The sequence below is a fragment of the Harmonia axyridis genome, chromosome 4, assembly GCF_914767665.1.
Source record: "Harmonia axyridis chromosome 4, icHarAxyr1.1, whole genome shotgun sequence".
In the NCBI taxonomy this organism is placed as follows: domain Eukaryota; kingdom Metazoa; phylum Arthropoda; class Insecta; order Coleoptera; family Coccinellidae; genus Harmonia; species Harmonia axyridis.
The window spans coordinates 20,702,382-20,727,803 of record NC_059504.1 but is presented as its reverse complement, the minus strand read 5'-3'; the positions used below and the strand labels follow the sequence as shown (position 1 = coordinate 20,727,803).

At 35.1% G+C, this 25,422-nt stretch overlaps 6 protein-coding genes across 10 annotated transcripts in view; 2 read left to right on the top strand and 4 right to left on the bottom strand.

Moving 5' to 3' along the window:
• Nucleotides 1-175: 175 nt before the first annotated feature.
• On the bottom strand, nucleotides 176-2,375 carry LOC123677428 (inhibitor of growth protein 4). Of its 2 annotated transcripts, none has more exons than XM_045613930.1 (6): nucleotides 2,182-2,375; nucleotides 1,802-1,992; nucleotides 1,469-1,622; nucleotides 1,245-1,415; nucleotides 832-980; nucleotides 176-458 (listed from the first exon to the last, which is right to left on the bottom strand). In XM_045613930.1, exons 1-6 carry the CDS (start codon nucleotides 2,216-2,218, stop codon nucleotides 357-359), a joined length of 804 nt encoding a protein of 267 aa, XP_045469886.1. In that variant the 5' UTR covers nucleotides 2,219-2,375; the 3' UTR covers nucleotides 176-356. The 2 variants fall into 2 exon arrangements, with proteins under 2 accessions (XP_045469886.1, XP_045469885.1); XM_045613929.1 differs by having other exon boundaries at nucleotides 1,239-1,415; nucleotides 2,182-2,369.
• Nucleotides 2,376-2,520: 145 nt separating this feature from the next.
• Nucleotides 2,521-3,532, top strand: LOC123677425. The gene is made up of 4 exons (XM_045613926.1): nucleotides 2,521-2,781; nucleotides 2,834-3,087; nucleotides 3,150-3,280; nucleotides 3,350-3,532. The coding sequence occupies exons 1-4, from the start codon at nucleotides 2,721-2,723 to the stop codon at nucleotides 3,492-3,494; spliced, it is 591 nt and encodes a 196-aa protein (XP_045469882.1). The 5' UTR covers nucleotides 2,521-2,720; the 3' UTR covers nucleotides 3,495-3,532.
• LOC123677424 (small nuclear ribonucleoprotein-associated protein B) lies at nucleotides 3,528-4,536 on the bottom strand. Its single transcript, XM_045613924.1, has 3 exons — nucleotides 4,376-4,536; nucleotides 4,009-4,315; nucleotides 3,528-3,953 (listed from the first exon to the last, which is right to left on the bottom strand). Exons 1-3 carry the CDS (start codon nucleotides 4,376-4,378, stop codon nucleotides 3,622-3,624), a joined length of 642 nt encoding a protein of 213 aa, XP_045469880.1. The 5' UTR covers nucleotides 4,379-4,536; the 3' UTR covers nucleotides 3,528-3,621.
• A 173-nt stretch (nucleotides 4,537-4,709) lies between these two features.
• On the top strand, nucleotides 4,710-5,194 carry LOC123677426 (28S ribosomal protein S21, mitochondrial). The gene is made up of 2 exons (XM_045613927.1): nucleotides 4,710-4,899; nucleotides 4,978-5,194. The coding sequence occupies exons 1-2, from the start codon at nucleotides 4,753-4,755 to the stop codon at nucleotides 5,092-5,094; spliced, it is 264 nt and encodes an 87-aa protein (XP_045469883.1). The 5' UTR covers nucleotides 4,710-4,752; the 3' UTR covers nucleotides 5,095-5,194.
• On the bottom strand, nucleotides 5,162-6,430 carry LOC123677423 (DNA repair protein XRCC3 homolog). Of its 2 annotated transcripts, none has more exons than XM_045613923.1 (4): nucleotides 5,991-6,430; nucleotides 5,729-5,859; nucleotides 5,455-5,667; nucleotides 5,162-5,403 (listed from the first exon to the last, which is right to left on the bottom strand). In XM_045613923.1, exons 1-4 carry the CDS (start codon nucleotides 6,133-6,135, stop codon nucleotides 5,215-5,217), a joined length of 678 nt encoding a protein of 225 aa, XP_045469879.1. In that variant the 5' UTR covers nucleotides 6,136-6,430; the 3' UTR covers nucleotides 5,162-5,214. The 2 variants fall into 2 exon arrangements, with proteins under 2 accessions (XP_045469879.1, XP_045469878.1); XM_045613922.1 differs by having other exon boundaries at nucleotides 5,919-6,307.
• A 754-nt stretch (nucleotides 6,431-7,184) lies between these two features.
• LOC123678199 (probable ubiquitin carboxyl-terminal hydrolase FAF-X) overlaps nucleotides 7,185-25,422 on the bottom strand; it is a 31,298-nt gene continuing 13,060 nt past the window's right edge. For all 3 annotated transcript variants that reach the window (XM_045615092.1, XM_045615093.1, XM_045615091.1), the window contains exons 10-17: nucleotides 23,809-24,793; nucleotides 21,032-21,412; nucleotides 17,120-17,374; nucleotides 16,393-16,766; nucleotides 15,290-15,807; nucleotides 13,398-13,741; nucleotides 10,915-11,197; nucleotides 7,185-9,560 (exon numbers count right to left, since the gene is read on the bottom strand). In XM_045615092.1, coding sequence (XP_045471048.1) covers nucleotides 8,837-9,560; nucleotides 10,915-11,197; nucleotides 13,398-13,741; nucleotides 15,290-15,807; nucleotides 16,393-16,766; nucleotides 17,120-17,374; nucleotides 21,032-21,412; nucleotides 23,809-24,793 — 3,864 coding nt within the window. In that variant the 3' untranslated portion in view covers nucleotides 7,185-8,836. The remainder of the gene's footprint in view (nucleotides 9,561-10,914; nucleotides 11,198-13,397; nucleotides 13,742-15,289; nucleotides 15,808-16,392; nucleotides 16,767-17,119; nucleotides 17,375-21,031; nucleotides 21,413-23,808; nucleotides 24,794-25,422) is intronic.

Here is a 25,422-nt window from a genome sequence, read left to right as displayed (position 1 = left end):
TAAATCAATTTTTTTTTCTTACTGTTCCAGAGTTTATAAAAATAGAACCAAATCCTTATTCAGAAAACGAAATAGATGAACAATAACGGATTCGAAGCACTATCGGTAAATAGCACTAGTAACAAGCTCACATGTTTCTTCTTATGAGGGATTATTGCTATATAAATCATAACGCTTTGATTTTGAATCATGTATTCCTTAAAAAAATTGTTCTATGAGTACAATAAAAACAGACAGATATTATTTATATATATAAATACATAAAAAAAATTTATACAACAAATTATTTATACCAAAATTGATAAATATATATTTACAAAAAAAATCTGTATCAATTGAGGAATAACAAATGAATTCTACTTCTTCTTACGATCTGTATTGCATTTCGGGCAAAACCATTTGCCTTTAGGTTTTGTGGTCAGACCAACGCAAGCAAAATGAAACCATTCGATAGGGCACTGAAAAAAAAATCAATGAGATGGAAAAACATTTTCTGATACAACTTTGAAGATTACAAGAACTCGTGGAGATAAAGAAAGAGACCAATATCATAAAAGATTGGTAAATTTGTAAAAATCATAAAAAAATCTAATTATGAAGTAAGAACGTCTAATTATGAAGTAAGAACATCTAATTATGAATTAAGAACATCTAATTATGAAGTAAAAAAAATTGACATTCACCTATTAAATTTCTTCCATTTAATATTATTAGTGAAAAACTCACTTGAATATCAAGCTCAAAAATTCATAAACTTTTTCATTCATTAAACTTTTTTGTATTCCTAACAACCATCAATTGAGAAGTTTTTATTAAACAAAAAATACTTACATCTGGATTATCGCAACCTATCATTTCTCCATAAGACACTTGATGACATAAACAATAGGTGGGTTCATTTGGATCAACAGGCATATCAAGTACATCACTAGGATGAGCTATTCCAGCCAAGCCTGGCAACCCCGCAACCGCATCCAAAACTACACAAAACAACATTTTTATTTTCTTTGATATAAAAAATGATTGAATGAAATTGGAAGGTTATCATTTTTCTAAAATTGAAAAGAAGAGTTGGTCAGAAGTGAATGTATATTGAGCTCTTGGAATATAATACAAATGATTACCTTTCATTTCCTTTGAATAATGATTGGAATGGTTAGGTGAGGACAAATAAAAAGTTCAAGCAAACATTCTGCTTGAACAGACGACAATAATGAATGAAATGGTATGATACGAACCCTCACCTGAAGTAGCTTTCGCTCCACTACCTGTGCTGCTTGTACCATTGGTGGTATTTCCTGAAACTTTCTGTTTCTTCTTTTTGCTCCCTCGAACAGTACTTGCAGAATCTTCTCCACTTGAATTACCAGACCTCTTCTTCTTGTCAGTTTTATCTTTAACCTTTTTTCTACCTTCTAAAATACAAACAATGTAAAAAGATATAAAGAACTAAACTGGCAATACTCACTTTTGCCAACAGCTTGTTCATCATTTCTTGAACTTAAAGCTTTGTCTTGAATTTCAGATTCGAATCTAGCCAAGTCACTATCCAATCTCCTTATATGTTTATCAACTAATTCATATGTCTGAATTGCTAACTGTACTTTATCATCACCATATTCCTACAAAATTTATATTGAATAAAAAAATCAGATTTAGATTTAAGGAGGGTTTCATTGCACCACGACTTTATGGTCAATATTGCTCTAACTTGACTCCTCAAAACAATATAATAATTTCCGATGGTTCAAGGAAAACTAGACTTGATAAAAAATCATCACTAGAGCATAGGCTTACAAACCTTAGATTTATTAAATAAACTCTGAATTTTATCTAATCGTTCTTTCTTCTCATCAGCAGCATATGAATTTTGATTTTTCAGATATTCATCTGCTTGGGAATCGATGCTTTTCAAGAGTGCTTGTGCTCGAGAATCGAGATCCCTCATCAATGTAAAATTTCTCTGTAGCTCAATAGGTAAATGTTCTAAACCTAGATAAAAAAATATAATTTAAACATTAATGCATTATTATTACGGTTATTATTATTATTTGGTCCTTACTTGATGGGATTATCCAATTAAATAAAATGAATTCCACAAATTTATGAAAATTGAATTTATTTTATTTCATTTGATAATAATTAAAAACATTATCAAATAGAAAGAGGTTCCCTACTTACTATCTAAATAATGTTCCAAATACAAAGCAGAAGTCATGATTGTCCAATTGGTATTATTTATTTATTTGTAACGGTAGTTAGTAACTATAATTGTAAATACAAAATAAATATTTATCGAATATTACTATCACAGATAACAGGGTAGAAATTACTATCCATTCAAACTGTCCACTATCAGATTCAGAGATATTAACACAGACTAATCTGTGATATTAACCTGTGCTGTCAGTGCAACCATAGATTCACTTAATCCTGCAACTACAGAATAGATCACAATTAGAGAAGTAAATGGCCTTAACCTTGTGTGATGTACAAGTTACTGAAGAGGAGGGTTTTTCGAATTTCCCGAAATTTAATTGAAAGAATTCAAAGGAACGAATATTTCTTCGTTATTTCTGCTAGGATTAAATTATTTGAAATAATGGAAAAACTATTCAAGTTGAAGGAATTATCATACGTCCTCATATTTTATAACGGGATTTTGTACTTCTGAAGAAACTTTTAATAAGTCGAGATTACAGCTCATTGACCAAATCACGATGAAAGCAACTATAATTACTCAAATATTTTTTGTTTTCGTTTTGAAATCCTACGCTGACGGTAAAATTTATTGTACTAAAAATTATTTATATACAATTATTTATTTTTGTAGATATTTTCGAAGCTGATTTAGGCGAAGAATTCAAGATCGGTTTAACAGAAAAAGGATACAAATCTGTTAAATTAAAATGTGGGGCAAACCATATGACCCTCACAATCGAGACAGATGAAGATTTCACAGGTGTGATATATACCAGGGGTAGTTTTTATGACAAAAATTACCCTTGTTTCTTGAATGCCGCTAAAAGTGAAAATAGGAGGAATTTCACTATGAAATTTAATTTGAGAGAATGTAATACTAAAAAGGTAAAAAACTTTATTGAAAAAAAATCACGCAATTCTTTAACTAGTGAAAACAATAATTTCAGAAAAAAGATAGATATTTAAACACATTAGTTTTACAACATGACCATGAGCTGATAATGCCAGGAGATACAGCATTTAATCTTGAATGTGATTTCAAGAAGTTCAGAGAGACAACAGATACTTTGGTATTTGTGTAAGTAAAATTAATCTACAAATTTCAAATAATTACTCATATATATATAAAATGATATATTGATTTCAGAGAAAAATATGTCACATCAAGGATAGGCTTAACAAATGCTGACCCAGCTGTGAAATCTGAAAATATTTTACCAATGGTTGATACCAACACAAATACAGCTACTTTAACACCAGATTTCTACAAAAAATATAAGGATGAACTGTAATTTTTATTGAATCATGAATAAAGATAAGAATAATCATTTTTCTTTCTTTATTACAATTTTTCTCAATAAACAATATCTTAATTGAATTATTCCATATAAATTGAAATCTTTTTCACGGTAATCTAAACTAATATGGTCTTGGTGGTCCAGGGGGTCCACCTCTCATCATACCAGGTGGAGGGCCTCTCATGCCCATTGGAGGAGGTGGACCACCTCGGGCCATTCCCATGGGTCCTGGAGGCATACCCATCATACCAGGTGGTGGTGCCATCATTCCTGGTGGAGGTGCTCCCATTCTAGGTCCTTGAGACATTTGGGGAGGAGCAGATACTTGTCCTCTACCTCCTGGAGTCATAACTTGCTGTGAAGGACCCCCAACTCCCCTAACGGGTCCTTGCAAACCTACAGGTACACCACCTATTCCAGCTGGCATTCCACGACCAGTAGCACGACTAATACCTGAAAACAAAAATCTATATTATACAGAAAATTTAAAACTAATAAATTAATTCACCTGGACCCGGAGCTGCCCCAGGAATTGGCACTCTTGGTAATCCTTCCTCTGGTGGAGGAGGCCCTTCTACCGTCAGAGATACTATAGACTCTCCTCGCAACAATACAAAACCTAAAGTTCTTTTTTCCTCTCTTTCTACTTTCGAGTTTTTAGATTTCATTCTGCGGAATTCCTCAGTGTCCCCTAATATCATATTCATGTGTTTATCGAATGCTTTGAAAGTACCTATAAATGTTCTAGAGTCTTGTAGGGTTATCCTGACTCTGTAGTTTATGTGTTGTATCATTTTGTTATTTTTTCCGATCGTCTGAAACATGAAGAATACATCAAGCAATCACTCTTCATTGTAGTGTTTGTTTAAACTTACCATTTTGAAGCCTTGTATTTATAAAATTATCTTAAACATAAAATATCGTTTCGTTATCGTTTTTCCGGACAAATCGCGAAGCGAACTAACCTCACATATAAATAATTCTAATTCGGCATCCTAATCATAGAAAAATTTGACATTAGACTATCCATCAAGATGATTTTAAGATTTTTACATTCATTTTCAACTTTTAAAATATGGAAGCTTTTCTCCAAAAACCTATTTTCTTGAAAACTGTTGATTTCATTCTGTATTAACATAAGTATGTCTTCAGTAGTTATCAATATAAATGTTTCTAATGTTCTATGGTAATCAGAATTACTCTGAAGTGAAGATAACCTCTCATTTTCAGACCGAAAATAATTTCTGATAAGATGAGACACCCCAGTTTTCTTGCTAGAACAGTTCTTGTTCAAAATAATGATGTAGAAGCTGCTTGTCGCGTTTTGAACAGAATTTTGGGAAGGGAAGGAATATTAGAACAATTCAGAAGAACTAGATATTATGAGAAACCCTTTCAGGTAATTGAACATAACAGTTTAACTCTCATAATATAATGAAATAATAATATAAAACAATATCACTCTAAATATTTTTAGGTGCGACGCCGAGTTAATTATGAAAGGTGCAAAGCGCTTTATGATGAGGATATGAATAGAAAAATAGAATTTGTTCTAAGAAAAAATAGAGCTGATCCATTTCCTGGCTGTTCTTGAATTTTCACTATAAAGCTTTAGTTATCGTAGTAAATGTTATGAATGTTCTTATAAATATATTCTCAACTTAAAAATAAAACTTTATTTTGAAAAAAATCAATACATGTTTCATCTGAAAACTCATGTGATACCATTTTTTGTAATAGAAAAGTTGCATCTTGAAGTTGGCAAATCAGGAGAAAACAAAGTTTGAAAAGTCCTTGAAGATGAAAGGTTAGATCTTGTTATAAGAAATCTACTGTTTACTAAGTTGCTCCATGCTAAACCCAAGCAAGGCTCTGAACATCCAGAAGATATATCATCCGTCATCTTAAAAATAAGCTGGCAATCAATGTGCTTTTTTATCGTTATTAAATCTACCTGGTTGCAACATATAGTAATACAGTTGAATTTTACACTCAATTGTCTCAATTCTGCTGCTATTTCAATGAAATTTTTGCTACGATCACTGTAGTCTATATCCAAATTATCACTACGGAAAAGACCACCAATTGAATCAATAATTATAAGACCAATATCCCTGAATTTCGCTAGATATTTCACATCTAAGCGTAAAAAGGCTTTTAGTTTTTGCTGAAATTTATTCAATCAATAAATATTTCATCTTTCAAAGAATTTATTCTACTAGTCTTACACAATCTGAAATGTGACTTATAAAAACATTGTCCAAGAAGTTTCCAATTCCAAATTTTTGATCGAACGAAGTACTAAGCTCGTATAACCTCTTAATTGGAAACACATCTTCCGTACAAATATAAACAGCAGCTGGAATAAATTGAATTACCTTATGAATATTAAATAGGAATTTTTATATTACAGATTACCCTTTTTCAAACCTCCATACTTATTCGGTAGTTGAACCATTAGTGAAAGACATAAACATAGTTGTGTTTTACCTGCTCCCCCCGTTCCAACTATTTCATTCAATATATGGCTTCGAAATCCTCCCCTCAAGAGTCTGTCAATTTCAGAATTACTAGTACTCAATTTATCATTTTCAATCAATAAATCTTTAGAACATGTTATGAATTTCTTTCTCATTTTTGATTGTTTACATTAAATACAATTAGGTTAGTTGGAATGACCTCGATCTACATTACCTACTTCAAATATTCAGAAAAATTTTATTTCACTTAAAACTCAGTATTTCAAAAATAAAGACTCATAGTTAGGGAATATACATAGGTCGTTGTTTTAGATGAAATATATTAATTTGACAAATTAGTTCTATAAGAAATAACAGAAATGTTATATGGAATAAACGAATTAAATATTGCCGATATTTCAATTGATATCCGAATTGTTTCCTATAGCGCTAACAGCACTGTCTTTTCTATGAAAATATTACAGTGACTACTGACTTCATATACTACAGTGATAACAACTTCGGCTATCCGCCATGAATAGATTCAACCGTTAACCGGTGTTTCAAGATTCATATTATCGACTGCGCATGCGCGAAGGTTGGTCGACCGTTCGTTTCTTTTGATAACATCTTCACATTTTGGATGGTTTGAACCCCCTAAACCAGTCACAATCACTAACAAGTTAAACAAGAATGCTTCACAGCATGTGAAACAGCCCGGCACTCGAATGTGAATAGTAAAAATCAGACTAATCAGAGATCTCTGGTGAACGTTCGACCTTTAATGGCGGATAGGGCTCCAACCAATCAAAACGCTGAAGAGCCTTGTCGTCACTGTAGAAAATATCATTACATAGCGCCACCTATGTGGCGCTATATGTGTATGTAGTTATCGAGGGACCTATTGGCACCAGTGCTTTCCTCATTTTGTTTATAACAAAATCACAGAGAAGTCAGTACAGTAGGTTACTTCTTGTAAGTTTTAAGAATAAAGTAAGAATAAAAAAGAGCAACTTTCACTCAGTTGCAGGAACGTTCATCAAAATTCTAATCCTCCAGGAGGAGCCTATTGGCCACCCACATCGTTTAATGGAGGATTAAAATTTTAATGCGGCATTAAATTTTAATGAATGTTTCTGCAACTGGATGTAAATTTTATAAATAGCTCTCTTTTCTACACAATGCAGTTATATAAAATATAAAAAACTCAATTCAGACAAATCTATTCAAATTAGACAGTTTGTAGAGTAGAGATTTTATTATAATCCTGATAAATTATAATACAAACAAATTTATAAGCTTAATTGTAAGCAGGGAGTTATTAAATGAGAAACATTCAAAACAGGAAAATACATCATTCATAAATTAGTGTTATAATTTTCCTCTCTCATATTAAATATGCAGAAGGCCAATAATCAATGGATTCGTTATAAAGTGAGAGATAACATCAAACAAAGAATTGCGTTGATTGCATTGAATTTTTGAATAAAACGTTTCTTTGCATGCGCCCAAAACGCATACAAAGAACCTGAATCCATTGGATTAACGATGATCATTGAGGAAGTCATAACTAGAATTAATCATTTCAAAATTTGAATGATACTGCAAAGTTCACTGGGGCATATTATAAGTTTTAAATATGTTGATTTCAATATGTAGTATGTAAATTACTCTTTGAATGGGAAAGAACATTTTGAAAATCTTTTCAAATGTACTTTAATATTCATTAATCACTTGAATAATAAGCTATTTGATTAAGATAAACTCCATTGGTCCTAGGAATCATTAAGTTAAAATATACGGACATAAAACTTTTGATTTTGTAAATTCAAGTGTGAATACTAAAACATCTCCACCAAAAAAATTTGTATGGTTCTTACTAAACAGAGAATTCTAGTAGAAAAATTAAAATATCAACAATTTCTGAACTGAAGTGAATACTTTTGATGCCACATAATTAATAATTAATATTCGTTATGACTTCAAAGGAAAAAATCAGTTTCAACAAAACAAAGATATTATCATCACAAAAAAATAACGATAATAATGTGGTACAAACAACTCCAATTTAGCTAAATATTTACATACACTTGACATTCTTGAAGAGATTAACTGTTTATTTCTCATAACTACTTTGAAAATCACTCGAAGTATATTAACAGAATTACAGCGTCCTGTTTATTATAAACAGTTGTTTTATCACAAGAGAAGTTTTATAAAAATAATATAATAACAAGTAAAAACAATAAAAACTCTAGGCGACAGTAATAGTATTTACACATTTCGAGCGACTTAAACTTAATCCTTTACACTGCTGTCACAAACACTTGGCAAACAATTGATTGAATCCAAATAATTACAGAACGCTTGAAAAAGTTCACATTAAAATTGATTCCTACAAATTTTTCTTTCTTAATTTTATCTCTCCCCTGGATAAGCAACTGAAGTAACACAACAGAAATGGCGAAATCGGAAAACCGAGGACAAGGATTAATATGAACTTTTCTCAAATCTAAATCTAATCTACCTTCCGTCTGTGGAGACACGAATCAGAAGGGCGTTTTCATTGGAGACAAGGGACGCTCGGCGTTCGAGAAACTCATCCAAGCGGGGGCAAAAATGCATTCAATATAAAAGTTTGGAAATGCATCAGTTTACGATTTATATACATATAATTATCACATGTCCCTCATTCCTGTCGAATAAATAATGATAAATTAAACGGTACTGTCAGTACAAAATTCACTCTTTTGTTTCATCCTTTCCGTTTCCCCAACAATTTCATTAATTACAATCAGCAGCAGTAACGCCCTCTTTGACTTCGGCGAACTTTGTACTGTTATTTATCGGCTTAAACCCAGCGAATAGGTTGGCTCACTAGGGATTTGACGTGCTCTCGCAACTCTGGGTGATGTCTGGCATGTCGGAGCTACCCTCCCCTTGCACTTCCGCCGAATCGTCCTGAGCCTCCTTCTCGCTCAGATATTCCTCCTCTCTCTCGCTCAGATACTCTTCTTCCCTCTCGCTCTCTGGCATCAGTTCGAGTGCCCTTTCCAGAGTTTTTCTCGCGCTGCTGGATCTCTCCAAGAAGTAACCGCTAGAATTCTCGTTACTCTGAGCTGGCGGCGACCAGGTGCTATAGGTGTATTGGCTGTTCTGTGGGTACTTCCTCTCCATCTCCTCCTGCAGCCAGTTGACCGCCAGGATCCACTGCCTCTTCAGATCGGCGTGGGTGTGCAGCATCTTCTGCGCGGTTGCGCACCTGCTGAACAGCGCTACCATGCATTTTATGCATTGATAGGCGCGTTTCTGGTAGTGGTTCTTGGCCCTGTTTATGGTGTCCAATAGTCCGTCCTTGTCTTCCGGTACGCCTTTCAGGGCGTTGTGGATCCGGTGCGTCTGCCAGGAGTCCTCTATGATCAGAATGCTGAGGAGGATCTCCATGTGCGGCCTCAGTTCTTGACAGTAGGCGAAAGCGATTTGCCAGAGAAGTTCGGATAGGACGATTCTGGAGAAGTGGGGGTTCTCCCAGCAGCAGAACTGTAGCAATTTTACCGTCTCGTCGCTAGGATTGTTGTCCTCTATTACTTTCTTTATGTAGCTGAGAAAAAATAGATTTACGTTAATGCCCACTTCAAAATTGAATTGTGGAAGAAAGTCTTTGATAGATTATAAATTTTACTATGAAACTAGTAGAAATCTATACCAGGAGCAATTGAAGAGCCCATGGAAACATTCCCCTCATTGACTCAAGTCGATTTAGAAAAAAAAAAAAAAAAAATTAAATTTCAACTGACGGAAAAACGATTTAAAAATTACAACAAATTTTGTCTTTAAATCATTAACTATGCAGATCAACAATATGTTTGTAGTTGGATTTCACTCTTCAAAATCCTTTAGAAGCCACTTCAAACCTGATTCACCCCAAGAAGTCGATTACGTTTGTTTCCCCTGGGCTATTCAATTTGAATAATCACAGAATATTGCTCCAGATATTCCACTGGACCGTTACTCTTCTTCTTGCATACTGCTTGTCTCTCATTCTTTGGGAATGAACATTTGTAATAATGGATTGCTTGAGACTAAGATGCTTCGAAACCCTGGTGTCTACTTGTACCTACAAAACTTTGGGACAAAACGAGAGATTTATGCCTTCTTGATTTTAAGGGATCACTATTGTTTCAGATGGCGCCTACTTCGTTTATTGCAAACTGTAATCACAAACCACACAAAGTGTTTGTGAGGGTAACCTAAAATTACGAACAATGAGAGATTAAAAATAAAGAAGAGAGAAAGTTTTCAATTCAAGGGATTGAAATTTAAAAATACTGATTTGACACTTGACATCTCATTTGACAGATAGCGGGAATTCGAACAATTCTGAAGAGCCACCTTACATATTTCTGGTAAGTGCTAGCCAACGCAATAGGTGGTCTATTTCAACAAGTTCAAGACAAAATCTAATCAGTGCACACACCAAGGTTTCTAGGCATCTTACTTGAGACACACTGTCTGCCAAGAAAAAGAAAAGTGGTCAAATGGAATACATGATTATTCATTACTAATTTCACTCATATTTCGTGCTGGATTTACAATTTTACCCCCTGTGTATTGCAAAAAGCATCTTGCGTTTAAATTTTTCCACATCAGTGAAGTGTTGAAGACATAGGTGCTGAAATTTCTGTGTCTCACTATTTTTTTTTGTTAAATTTAAAATGAATGAGCGTTAATCAAAAACTCAATTAAATAAAAGTTTCCCAAGTCATGCATGAACGATTCAATTCCGACTCTAAATTCATAAAACAAATTTCAACTGGTGATGAGACGGGGATTGACATAGATGCTGATTATTTATTATTGCGGTGTTTTGTACAAGTATTGCCTTTAGACATCAAAAAAAGAATATTAACTTAGGGTTATGAGACATGAAGAATTAAATATGAAGCCTTTCTTACCCGTTATTATTGTAGAGTATCTCTGAAGCTCTTGCTGAGAGAGGCATTATGTACTCGTTAATACCAAGTTCGCCATATGGATTTGGTAAAATGACGGCACCTGTACTCGACTGACACTTTGAACTAACATCACAGCATCGTATAAGACAAGAAACCAATTGGTTGAGCCTACTTAATTCAGTATATTGGTATTTAATAGCAGGACCTGGCCCCTCATCTAAAGCCACCAGCATAAAGGTAGCAGGAACGTTCATTTTCAATAATTGAGCTTTTTCTTGGTAACCTGCAATAAGAAAAATGCGTAAGTATTTTTATATTACAATTTGGAATTATTCAGAAGTGGGTAGTCACACGACAGTTTTTTGAATTCTACAGTATACAGGCTACAGTCGATGAAAATATTTTTAGCGGTGTTGCCGCTTATATAAAAAAGTACAAACTACTCCGATACTTCAAGTAGACACCTTGTATATGACTTTCTTCGGTTTGCCGTAGCCTATTGATAATTTATGTATCAACTTCCTAGTCCTATCTCTAGCGGTTATCGAGTAATTGAATGATTTACTTCAATTTTTGTGCGAAACAAAGCTTCAATTTAACAATCATCTCTTCAGTACTTGGAATCCTGGAAAGCTGAAATTTCGGGTATGGATTACCAATGTCTCGTATATTATTTGCGTGTGATAAAATACGTCCCTAATCATATGGTGTTGTTCTGTACGAGTATTATTCTTTATCTTCTCAAAATCATTGAATTTTTATTGAAATATTTCCATAAATTACATTTAGTGATTTTTGCATTGAAAAATGTGGGTTGGCAGAACAATTTTCTTCATCACAAATTTGACAGATAATAGATAAATCTGTGGCAGGAGAGTTCCGAGTAGTAAAGTGACTTAATAAAACACAGTGGAGACAATTCGTTCAAATTGAGCCTAAAAATGGAGAACCATATGGTGTCACCAAATAACTTATAGCGTATTCGACTGGCTGCACCATTGCGTATTAATTCGAATTTTTGTAGAGCTAAATGACATAATCAGCTCGGAACTTGTGCAGCTAGTTGAATACGCTATTAATAATACAAATTACTGAAGTGAACTGACATTTTGTCAAACTTAAAATTATTGGGCCAAATAGTAGTTGATTGTATATAGAACAAATTTATTCAACTGAAGAATTCTACAGTGACCTAATTAAATGGGCCTCACATTATGAATAAATCCCAAAAATCAGTTAAACGGAGAATGTAAACAAAAAGTCGCCATATTTAGGCTCAGCCAATCAAAAACGAGACCACGCGTGTCGACACTGTGGTTCATTAGGTGACTGTAGCAACATCTAAAATATTGAATGACGTTATTTCATAATTGAAGTGGATAGGTCTTCACGGAAATAATTTTAATGCTGCCAATACCTTGAAAAAAATAATTTTTTTGGTGATTATAGTTTAATGGTTGGCATAACTGTATTATCACGAAATGGGATTCTTCCTAAGGCAATATTACAGATATTTCACTCTCCTTATATACAGGAGAGAAGGTAATGGGTTGAGATGTTTTGGTGAATGATTTGAGGGTGCTTGCAGGAACGGTATCGATCGATTCTTGCAATTGTTCGATTTGAACTGTGGATTTGGCGTTCGGAGAAGATATGTTATCATTAAAATTGGCATAGGAAAAATTCTGATTAATAATGTAATATTTAATTGCGTTCCTGCTTGATCTAACCAATTAGTTAAGTGAAACATTGTTTCTTGTTTGATATTCCAAACGAACATAGGAGTCAAGATCAAATAAATCTGACAGTTCATATTTGTATTAAATATTGGATATGGTCCGTATATCGCCGAAAATTTAAGAGCGGTTACTAGTGGTTTTCAATGTACGAGGTAACCTGCTTCATATTTACGGACTGCTTGACACTTGTCAACTAAATTCTTCATTGACAGAATTTTGGAGGTTATAAATGGTTGATCTCTTTCAATTTGTAAATAACTAATAGTTCTTAATAGCTCTGAAGGGTATTTGTTTCATAATTAAAATAATAAAGTTATTGAGTGTCAGATGTCATGGAAAATATTCATAAACAATAATCTGAAAATTAAAATGACAACTGCCACCGGAGTGGGCGTGGTTACCGATCCTAACCAGAATAAAAGTACGGTTGCTTTAGTGACAGATAAGTTTGAGGAAATAGTCACCGGTCTTTGAGGAATTTGACATATACAGACCACCAACTTACTAACCATAGTAACCAAGGTGATATACAGACCATACCCATTATAGAGAAAGACAAAATACGGTTCGCTTTGTCGTTTTTATTATGGTAGTTCATAGTAAATCTCAAGGTCAGATATAAACAGCAGAGCGATTTGTCTTGTTGGTCTGTGGCGATACGACAAATTTGTATAATACATTCATTGACCAATTCCCGGTCCTTTTTTTGAAATTTTATTATTGGTTCGCGTCTTGACGGCTCACCTTGACTGGCGTACATGTGGAACACGTTGCAGTAATGGGGCAGGTGACGGCCGTGTTCGCTAACCTCGCGTTGCAACAATGCCAATATGGCAAGCAGAATGTGGTCGCTCAGAGATGCTTTTGGATCCTGATTGTTGAATCCGAGAGGTGGCGGACATGGTCCGTCGTTGATTGAAAAATGTGCCAGAAGTACCACAATCTTCATGAAGGCGGTGCGAACTTCGTTGCTAGGACAGCTGAGTAGATATTCGCAGAATCTTTGAGGACTGTTGAACAAAATGTTGTGGGCGAACCACGATCTGATCACTGGACTTATTCTAAGATGAAGGCACACTACATCACCCCTGAAAATATCAACTTTAGTAGGAATATCTTATAAATATTTCATAGGATGTTCCTTTCATCAGAATATGAATAGATGTCAGAGAAAACTGCTCGGTAAGGATCTTCATAGGTTTTTCGGTTGTAGATATTAATTTGACACAGGATGATTTATTCAAATCGGTTTTTCTGGTCTGGATACAGCTTTTACACTCTATCCTTAATTATGGTTCAGCTTGAGTGCGATATACAGGGTAGGCCACGGTCGATGATACCCTAGACTTTTACAGAGAACGGAATGAACGTTTCTATTTTGGATAGGAACCACTTAACATGCATAAAATCCCTGGTGTGTGTACTGATTCGATTTTGTTTCAGACTTTTTGAGATATCCACTTGTTGCTTTGGTGTTCTGCTTCACCAGAGTTCTGTAAGGTGGCGCTCTTCAGAAATTTTCGAATTCCCGCTATCTGCCTGGCGCCGATTGAAAATGAAATACTGATTGTAGAGTTTACAAACTTCCACAATAAATTACAATTCAGTTCCTATCGAATTTTTAATGGAATGAATATAATAACAGAGTATAGAAGATTAATAGAATATTAATTATTATTATTCTATACTCCAAGGTCACGAGAGCCGAGAATCGAGAGAAATGTCAAATATAAACGATGTATGCGCCATCTGAAACAGACGCGATCCCTCGAAATCAAGTAGGTATATATCTGAAAAATCTCCCGTTTTGTCTGAAAGTTTTACAGGTATAAGTAGACACACCGGGTTTTCTATGCATCTTAGAACCACTGCTCTAACGATCTAAAGTATTTTTAGCGCTGGGGTATTGCCGCACTAACAACTTCGATATTTCAAATAGAACTTCCTGTATATTATTACTTTTTCCGGTTTGTTGTAGCCTCTTGATTATTTATGTATTAACTTCCCTGTCCCTATCTCTAACAGTTTTCAAGTAATTGAATTTACTTCTTTTTTGTGCAAAACATCACTTCAATTAAACATTCATTACTTCGTTACTTGGAATACTAGAAAGCTGAAATTTCCGATATGGATTACCATTTGTTGATTAAGAGTCAGGAATAAAGATTATTATTATTATTATTATATCGGTAATCCATTGTGTCATTTAAAATACGTTAAATAAAATACTAAATAATAAAAAACTTAATCATACAGAGTTGTTCAAAATCATGGGCTTCAACGAGATGTAATGTAGGTAGAGACATTCCAATAACATAACCAGAAGAGAAGAGGCATGATTCGCTCATTGCATCGGTTACCAGCAATAGATGTACTCAAACTGAACTAGCCAGAAATGGGGGGAATGAACGAACTAACCCCACTTTACCTTATGGAAGAAAGATAAATACCATCTATGGACGAGAACAACTACTCCGTAGACTTCTATGGTCAAGTTATAATCTACGACCGAATAACCGAAGATGCTTACCGCGGTTGTAGGCGAGATGTCAGGTGAAAAACAGATCGGACCAGAGCTACAAAGCCCAGAATTGAAAGCCTTAAGCATGAACTTTTTTATATGATTAAATTATTACCATTCTAGTGCAGGTCCTCTTAGATTTTTTTTGGTATGCCATCCAGTGTGAAAAAGGAAATTGCTGACTAGTTGTAGACTAAGAAGACTCTGCTGTTCCATTTCAGCAGTAATGCTGATATTGGACCTAGGCACCAGATGAGCGTTATTTGCTCCCATCTTCTTAATAAATTGAAAATATTCCAACGAGAACTGACTGCGATGATGTAAAAATTTTATATTCTGTTTCCTGATACTGTTCTCAATGGCTATGGGCATCTTTAGACGATTTCCTTTCTTTTCTGACAAACTCAAATCCTCCAGACCCTTTACCAGATTCTCTTTCACCAAATCTTGTCTGGTGTAAAACAGCATGTAAGCGTTCCACCAACGTTTCTGGCGACGATAAGTGGTTCTTTTCATCATTGGATCGAAAACTTCCGCCATATATTCTCCACCGAAACATTGTACTTTCATTTCTTCATCTTCTCCCATTCGACATTCACTTACATCTCCATCATCAAATTTGTACCATCTTATCTGGAATTATGGTAATAATGGGTAACAACAATTGATTAATACTAGCCGTTCATTTGACTGGCCCAATTCCCACAAAACTAGACAATTTTTAAATGATAAAAACATTATTAATAATAATTTGAATGGAGATTATTGGCCGATTAATAAAATACTGTTCTGGCAGGCACCACTCGGTTGGATCATCAACTCAAAAATTTATGAAAATCCAACAAATCCTTTGTTTTTTCTTCTAGGTATGTTAGGATGAACTTTCAGATATTTCACCCAAAATGATGGATTAACAGTGTCCTCAAATTCATATTTGGGAGAAAATAATTTTAGAATTCCAAATTCCTCAGGCCCCTAGAGTATATGTTTTCACATAGTCAAACATTTAAAAATTTGACGAAACTGTGAGATACCCGTCAGAATAGTACTTTCTTGATGGGTTAATAATACAGTCAAATTTTAATATTTCTAACTTTATGGAAAATGGGTTAATCGAATGAACTCCTAGGCTATGAGAAGCCCAAAGAGTTTCATAGTCATTTATCAAATTTAGAAAAAATTCAATTTAATCGGTAGTGAATTGCTGACTCTCCTCACCTCGCCAGATGGATTTCTATGACGTATATAAGAATAGTAGTGACCTCCCGAAGCCTGGCCAGAATGAACAACGATTCCAGACAATCGGTATTTGGTGCACACTTCACTAGCACTAGGATCTAAATCACAGTCAATCATTTCTCCTTCGATCTTGGCCAGGCCTTGAACGGTGTAAGGTTCCATATCAAGGTCCCTCGGAAATTCGAAATAGTCATTGAACTTGATGGCACACACTCGCTCAAAATCGTATTCGAACCTTTTCAACTGTATGGCCAATACTGGGGGTAACTTTTTCACGCAAAGTCTTTTCACCGTCACCACCTTCTTAGCGCATTTTTCGCAGAAATACGAATCTGCGCCTTCTAAAATTTCACCTGAAACACACAAATTTCATCTAGAGAGCTTCCTTAAATCCTAACAATGTTTTATGAATTATCTCTGTGAAACACTCTTCAAATTAACACAGCCCTTAGGTTATTGATAATGAAGGATATTTCTTAAAAAAATGTATTATCAGGAATAAGTGCAAGTCCCTTATTTACTTCAAAAATCAACTTTACAACACCTGTACTATTCTGTTAATAAAAACAAAATTAGAATTAATATACTCCAAAAATGTTATAGAATAAGTATAATTATCGAAATATTGCGATGCCAATTATTAATTTGAATGATCCTGTTCTGAACACCAATAATAAAATCAGAACAATAAAAATCTCAAACTTACCTTTAACATATTGTTCCATGGAATCTTGCAAACTACTATGATTTCTAATGTCGACACTTATCACACTAAATGGTTCCTCTTTGGAATATCTATGAGGGCATTCCTTGCATATTTTCTGGTCAGAATAGGACCCTCCTAAAATCTTTGACATGATTTGTTCGTGCCCCAAAGTCTTCAGAGCTTCATCCAGACTCTCCACGAGCGACATGAAGAACTCTACTGCGTCCTGTTGTTCCCTCAGATTTACAGGTTCACCTTCATAATAAAAAAGGAAATGTAACATTTACAATCAGTTACTTTCAAAGCACAAATTTCAGACATTTTGCATGTGATTGAAGGAAATGAATTATTTGAGAACAAAGCTGGAGAATGACACAAAACTAGTAGAGATTAAACCATAATATTGAAACTGTGATATAGAGGTAAGACAAATAAGTTGGTACTTTTTCTATAATTTTTTTCTAAATTGCTCGTAAGTCATAAATGGACTTGTGATCAAAAAATTTCAAAGAACACGTGTTTCTAGGGTTTCAAAGGGAAATTGGCTGTTTTAACATTTAAAACAGAAACCAAGATAAGTATACCGAAATATTTGAAAGTATCATTTTTCAGAAACGCCCTATAACTCGAGAACGTATCGAGATATCTATGATTTGCTGCCTGATAACTTATTATTTATTTCGAAAAACGAGCTCGGGATTATTTTCTCTAAGTCTTATAGCTCTCAAGATGCTTTCAGTGAGCATCAAATTCGCCAAACACTACGTATTTTAGATTTTTTGACTGGCTCACTGATGTCGAATCCGTCTGCAAATTCAAATATAATTGTTGATACCGTCGTCAGAACCAAATCAAATGTTTTCGACCATTTGTTCATTCATGTGCCAATTGCGCACAATTACTGTTCAAGATGGCGATCGATTTAACAGCTGTCAAGTGATTTATTCTCAGTTTGGTTTGGCAATTCATCATGAATACAGTAGTGCAATTTTATTTCGAAAATAATGGTTCTGTGCGGAATACGTATCGCGCACTACGTCCATTTTATTTTGTTTAGCGATGAAGCGCACTTCTGGTTGAATGGCTACGTCAACAAACAAAACTGCCGCATTTAGAGTGAAGCTAATCCTCAAGTGTATGTCGAAACACCGTTACATCCAGAAAAACTGACTGTTTGGTGCGCTTTATGGGCTGGTGGAATCATTGGTCCGTACTTCTTCAAAAACGATGACGGCCAGAACGTTACAGTCAATGGTGATCGGTATAGAGCCATGATTACTAACTTTTTCATTCCTGAATTGAACAACCATGATGTCCAGGAGCTGTGGTTCCAACAAGACGGCGCAACATGTCACACAGCTCGTGCCACAATCGATTAAGTCACGTTTGGTGACCGCCTAATTTCATGTTTTAGACCTGTGAATTGGCCTCCAAGATCTTGTGATTTAACACCGCTAGACTACTTTCTGTGGGGCTATGTAAAGTCATTGGTCTATGCGGATAAGCCACAAACCCTTGACCATTTGGAAGACAACATTCGCCGTGTTATTGCCGATATACGGCCACAAATGTTGGAAAAAGTCATCGAAAATTATCTTGCGGATAAATAAAATTCATGTCAATCGAATAATCCATCGTTGTTTTATTGCAATTTGAAGTTTTATAGCTCTAAAAAAACACCCTTTAGATTGTGATGCTGATCAAATGTATTCATTGCCTCATCACCCTAAATTTAACCGTTTATATCATATGAATGCTAAAAATTACTTTTCTCCAATTCTGTGGTTATTCCGTTCATTCTTCCACATCTTGTAGAACAAAATCGTGCGAGAATATATCAGAAACGCAGTTTTCATGGTTATATTTTATTATTCTATGTTGGTACTCCCAACTTTCCGCCACGGCTTCATCTGTTAATTCATCAATTTGCCTTAAAGAAATCAGTTCTGCCAACCAACATTTTTCAATGCAAAAATCACTAAATTATATTTATGGAAATATTTCATTAATTTCAATGAAAATGCAATGAATTAGAGAAAATAATGTATAATACTCGTACAGAAGGCTCATTCTACCACTCGTTCATTCCAAAACTCGCCACTTCGTGGCTCGTTTTTGAATTTTGAACTTGTGGAAGAATACCAATGCCTTCTGCACTTGTATTATAAATAACTAATCTAAAATTTCAAATGACTATTGTGAAGAAATTTTTTCGAAAATATAAACCAAATCAATTATGCAACGATTGTTTATATAGCTGACTTGAGTCCATTTTAGAAAAGAATGATTCCTACACACGCAGAAGATATACATAGTGAGTCTAAAGATGTCAAGTTTTTCAGTAATTTCCAAAGAGCAATTGATGTCCCACAAAATATCTGAAAAAGAATTAAATTCTACCCCTCAATTTTTGGAAATCAATGAAGGACTCGGTATCTTTGGACACGCCCTTTATATCTTCTGTGCATGCAGGAATCCAGCATCACAAGTTCTATAACATATAAAAAATTTGAGCAAATTCCCCGAAAGCCAATTTCCCTTTGTCCTTTTGATATGAAATTCTGAACTGAAACTCTTTATAGGAATGTGCTGTACATCTATACATATAGAAATAGATTTCAATTGAACAATGACATGACAAACTGCACTAATGACGGAGATACCCAATAGTTTATGTCTATGTAATAACATTTATTTTTCAATAGTGTGGCTTTATCTATAAGTTGAAGTTGAACCTTCATAATAATTTCATTGAAAAAAAAGTTGGTTACGGATCACCTCTCAAGAGAATGTTTCTAACCTTACTAATATGGTCTATCAATTCAAAGATCAAAGAATAATTTCAATAGATCTGAAGTGGTGATCCAAAAATTTTATTTCACTATAAATTGGTGGTGTAGGATCAGAGAAACAGGAAAATAATACTCTATTAGTTCGCCGACGTTTCGGAAAAATTTATTTCCATCCTCAGGGCTCATAACGGTGCTTGATGTCCTCCATAAAACCCATATTAGAGATGATGTTGTCAAAAAATAACCATAAACTATGTCACAAGATCTGAAGTATCTTCAGATCTTGTGATCAAGTTTCAACCAGACATAATAAAATGATTGAAAGTGCTAGGATTCCAAGTACTGAAGTAATGAATGTTTAATTGAAGCTATATTTTGCACAAAAGAGAAGTAAATCAATTAATACTCGAAATGCTAGAGATAGGAACAAAGAAGTTACACATACATAACCAAGAGGCTACAGCAAACCGAAAAAAGTAAATATACAGGGTGTTCTATTTGAAATATCGAAGTTTTCAGTATGTTCTGATATAAGAGGCAAAACTACAGCTCTGAGAATATTTCAAATCGATAGAGCAGAGGTTCCTACCCAAGATACCAAATTTTCAAAGGTAATAACACGAGTGCTTAAAATATTATCAATAATTTTTTCTTTTTCACGAAAACTTGTTTAATTTTTTGGAAAATTTCTGTCTTTGAGAACAAGATATTGTGTCCTTTGATTAAATAATGTTCGGCCAGTATGGACTTTTCTGTTTTTAAGAACCTCCTTGGCTAATGGTTCTTGAAACCGGAACTAGATGTAGCACCTAGTAAGGTAGTGAAAGTAAAACTCTAAGAGCTACTCCCCAAGGATGAATATGAAAGTATCTTCAGATCTTGTGAAATAGTTTATGGTTATTTTTTGACAACATCATCTCTAATATGGGTTTTATGGAGGACATCAAGCACCGTTATGAGCCCTGAGGATGGAAATAAATTTTTCCGAAACGTCGGCGAACCAACAGAGTATTATTTTCCTGTTTCTCTGATCCTACACCACCAATCTATAGTGAAATAATTTCAATATTTGTGAAATTTGAAACAAATACACCATACATTCAGTATCAACAATTCCAACCTTGAAGTTTGAAATGTCTCCAGAGTCCCTTGGGCACATAGTACTGAAGACGGGAATAGGCGAGGTTGCCAAATATCGCCTGAACCTGCTTCAGTATGCCGACGTTGTAGTCCTTTCTGTCGTCGTCGACGTAACATCGGGAATCGGTACAATCAGCATCCAGGTCGAGCCTTTCCTCGCCGCTGAAGTCTTCGTTGGGATCGATGGCAGCGCCCTCTGCCGCCAGGACACCCTGTCGTATGCTGTCGACCATGTAAAGCTGCTGTAGTACCGAGTTCATGTAGCAGGTGGCGCAGGCGTTCTTCAAGCCGACGAATCCTTGGAGCGGTCTAGGTCCGATCGTGGGAAGGTAATCCCACTCGAGCAGTGTAGTATCAGGATCTTGAATTGGAGAACGACTTCATTTTTTTTTCGATACAAAATCAATGAAGTCTGGTTAGTTACAATTTATAACTCAAGAACGACTGCACCTATTTTTTATGATATCTGATTTGTTGGATTTATCTCTGTCTCATATATAAGATAAGTAACGAAATGTCGGAAAAATCTACCCAAAATAAAGGGAATTGTAGGTACGACATATTCTCGAAAATAAGACTAGAAATAGTACCAACATGGCCGACACACGTCCTGCGATATTATCAGACAAAATATATTAGGATAATCAAATCTTCAATTTATGAAAAATTTATTGTCAAAATAAGGGTTGACATCATCTTGACAAAAATATATTTGGCTGCCCATAATAAAATGGGCTGGGATTGCAATTTTCCATTCGAGCTGTAATAAAAAATGTATGAGATTGTTGATATTATTTTTCATTGCAAAAATTAGGAAATCAGTAATCATTATGAACTGACAAAAAATTAATCATTCTGAATAAACTGAATGACACTCAAACTCTGCAGGAGTATCGAAGCATTCAGAGGAGTACTTAGCGATAAAAATAATTTTGGCAATCTCTTTAAGCTAGCTTTTTATATGATCAAAACCTATAGTTTTAATTGTATAAATCTTCCAATTAGGTACTGTTATACCATAGGGATGATATGGTGGAAACCCATAGATTTTAAAACAACAAAAATTATAGTCATGCAACATTTTTAGTTCAATACTCTAAGCTAGGGCATCGATTCTTGATTGCGATAGAAGAGAACCATTTCCGGTGATTGTTCACCGATTATTCTTGACTATCAGGTAGACAGCTGCTTGTCAAGCAAATCTTCTGAGCAATCAATGGGCGCGTTCAGCAGACTCAACAGTTGTCAATATTCTATGAATTTTCTGCTGAACACATTCTATCAGTTTCAGCTTCGAAGCGGTCGCCATCTTTGGAAGCGAATTTATTTTATGCTAATTTTTGGTAACATGTTGAGTAACTGACATTAGTGACAGTGATTTTGGGACGAAATTTAATTTTCAAATATAGCAATAATAGACTCGGAATTGTATATGTTTATTATACAGTCTGAAATGTTAGAATAAAGATCCCATATATTGAAGAATAAAATAGTAATAATACCGAAAGCAAACTTGAAAATTAAAATCGATTTTATAACAGAAAATTGTCTCTCATCATAACATACCTTCAAGAAGGACCCACAGAACCTATTCCTGTCAAAAAAAAGGAGCAACCCGTCCCGCAGAGAATGGATGCGTTCAACAGAAAGATCGGTAGTGTAAGTAGCTCCGCTACTGATACGAGTTTGGTATTATGAGAGACAATTTTGTTATAATATCGATTTTAATTTTCAAGTTTGCTTATGGTATTATTACTTTTTTATATTTCAATATATGGGAATTTTATTCAGAGTAACATTTCAGAATGCTAATAAACGTTTATGTTTGAGTTTCCATTATTGCTATATTTGAAATTTAAATTTCGTCCCAAAATCACTGTCACAACTGTCACTTATGTAAGTTACTCAACATGTTACCAAAAAGTAGCATAAAATAAATTCGCTACCAAAGATGGCGACCGCTCCATAGCGAAAACTGGTAGAATGCATTCAGCAGAAAATTCATAGAATTTTGACAACCATTCCACAACTGTTGAGTCTGTTGAACGCGCTCATTACTAATGTTACCAAACTGATACCTATCAGTAGCGGAGCTACTTACGCTACCGATCTTTCTGCTGAAAGCGCCCAATAATTATTTTGACAGATGCTAACCTAACCTAAGATTAAGATGTCTAAAAACATCTTACCTAAGATTAAGATGTCTAAAAACATCTTACCTAAGATGATATTTGACATTTCATTTCTCATCATTGAATTGCCAATATGACTATTGGCGTTTTCGGAAACCCATTCTAAGTTATCAACTTGATTCAAATTAGACACTTGACGGATCAGTCAAATCATCCAACCGAGGAGTTTGATAGTTTACGAACGTAGCAGGTTCTTGTTTTGAACCAAAACAATTTTACCCTCAAAATATAATTCAAGGATATTGAACTCATTCATTTGTTAGTAAACAATATTATTATTACACACTGTTACTCTGTATCAACTACCAATTCAACAACTTTAGGAACACTAGGAAACGAACGTGTGGATTAGGGATCTTGTCAATCCAGGTAGGTTTCCAAAACGCAATATGAGAGAAATATTATGATTTCTTTAAGAACTATCAATTTTTTACTGTTTTTCGAAAAAAAAAATGTTGTTCTATACCCGTTATTTCCAATGCACGACTATTTATTCAGGTACAATAAACTTTCTCTTACTTGCTCTCAAGAATCAAGCCCTAGCATAATTGGCTCGAAATCTTACCGGAATAGAACATCTCAGTCAACATCCCCACCAATTGTTGATAGTTGGGAACGCAGTTTGCGCACAGAGCGATCAGAAGATCAAAAGCGGCCGCCTGAGTTTGAGGCGTCTCACATATAGGAGTCGCCGGATCCTCGCCCAGTTGACCCGTCTTAATAAGCTGCAGCATCAGCTTGCTTGCCGGAAACAGGAAATCCTCCAACAGCTCTCTTATCAGACTACCCGATTCGGTGCTGCCAAGTTCACACTTCTGCTCCGCACTGACAAAACACAGTAATTCTTTGGCCAGTCCCAGATGTCCCTCGATGAGTATCTCATGCTTGTCTCTGGCTCTCCGCAACCAGGCCACCTCGTGTCCCAGCAGCGAGTCGGCGTAATCCAGGGGGCAGCCGGTGATGTGAGCCACGCTGACCAACTGACACAGCAGTTGGAAGAATTCGTGACAGGTATCTGCGTTCTCGATCACCATGTTGTCAAGCAGGTCGAACAGAAGGGGCAGAATCAGCTGGAGGGCGAGTCGACTGCTGGCGCCGCTTGTGCAGATGGTGATGAGCTGTTCGGCAGCGGCTACCCTGATCGCGGAACTGGGGTTCAGTAGAACCAGATCGGTGACGAAGTAAGGCCATCGCTTGTCGTGGCATAGGTGGTCCAGGCTACTTGGATTCAAGACCAACGCTATGCTAAGCAGTTCCAACGCCTCCTTGCAGAGGAGTATGTCTTCCGGTTGCAGGGATACAGGGGCGTCCTGCCTGTTGGGATCGGACAGGGTATGGAGCGTCTCCGGGGAGGCATTCAGTTCGGAAAGGTTGTTGCTGCTGGCAGCCCAGATCAGTCTGACTAGGGCGAGGGTAGTAGCCAGATCGGGCAGTTCCCAATTCAAGGCTTGGTTGAAGAGGGCATCGGCTTGTGCTGTACCATCTTCCGATTCAGCGACTATCAGTTGGGCAAGTCCCTGACTAAGTTTTATCGAAACTTGGCGCAGAATCTGGAATATATAAAATACATTTGATGCTGTGTTATAATGTACTTTTTACGGTTATTAGTAGGCGCTTGAATGAGGGAAGTTACACTCTTGGAGCATGCTCAGGCTCATTGAAACCTTTTGGAAGGGAAGTATACTCTATCTTCTCTTCTCTTTTTTATTTAGTTCTTAGAAAAATTAAGTTTTTTCTTGTTATTTTTCATTGTTATAAAAAGACACTTTCAATTATTGAAGTTCACTTCCTCCCCATTCAAAACATTCATTTAAGCAATTTGAAAAGAATATGGAAAAAGGAAACCTCAGGAGTTTCTATCCAAGAGTGTTTTTATAAGGTACCTAATACCAATTTTTTTTATACTTACATGAATAATCACCAATAATATTAAAAATTTATCATTAAAGAAGGATGCAATTAATGAAAAAAAATTCAGCCTTGTTCTAAAATAACTTTTCGATGAACATAAACGGTACAACTTTATTTCTGCCGTTTCGCAATAGATGGCTGTAACGGTAAGTGGTAGTCGAAATAAATAGATCGTAGATGTCATACATTAAGCTTATGTGTTTGTAAACATAACACCATCGAAATAATAGTCGATTTATGTCTCGATTGAACATGTCAGCTTACGAGC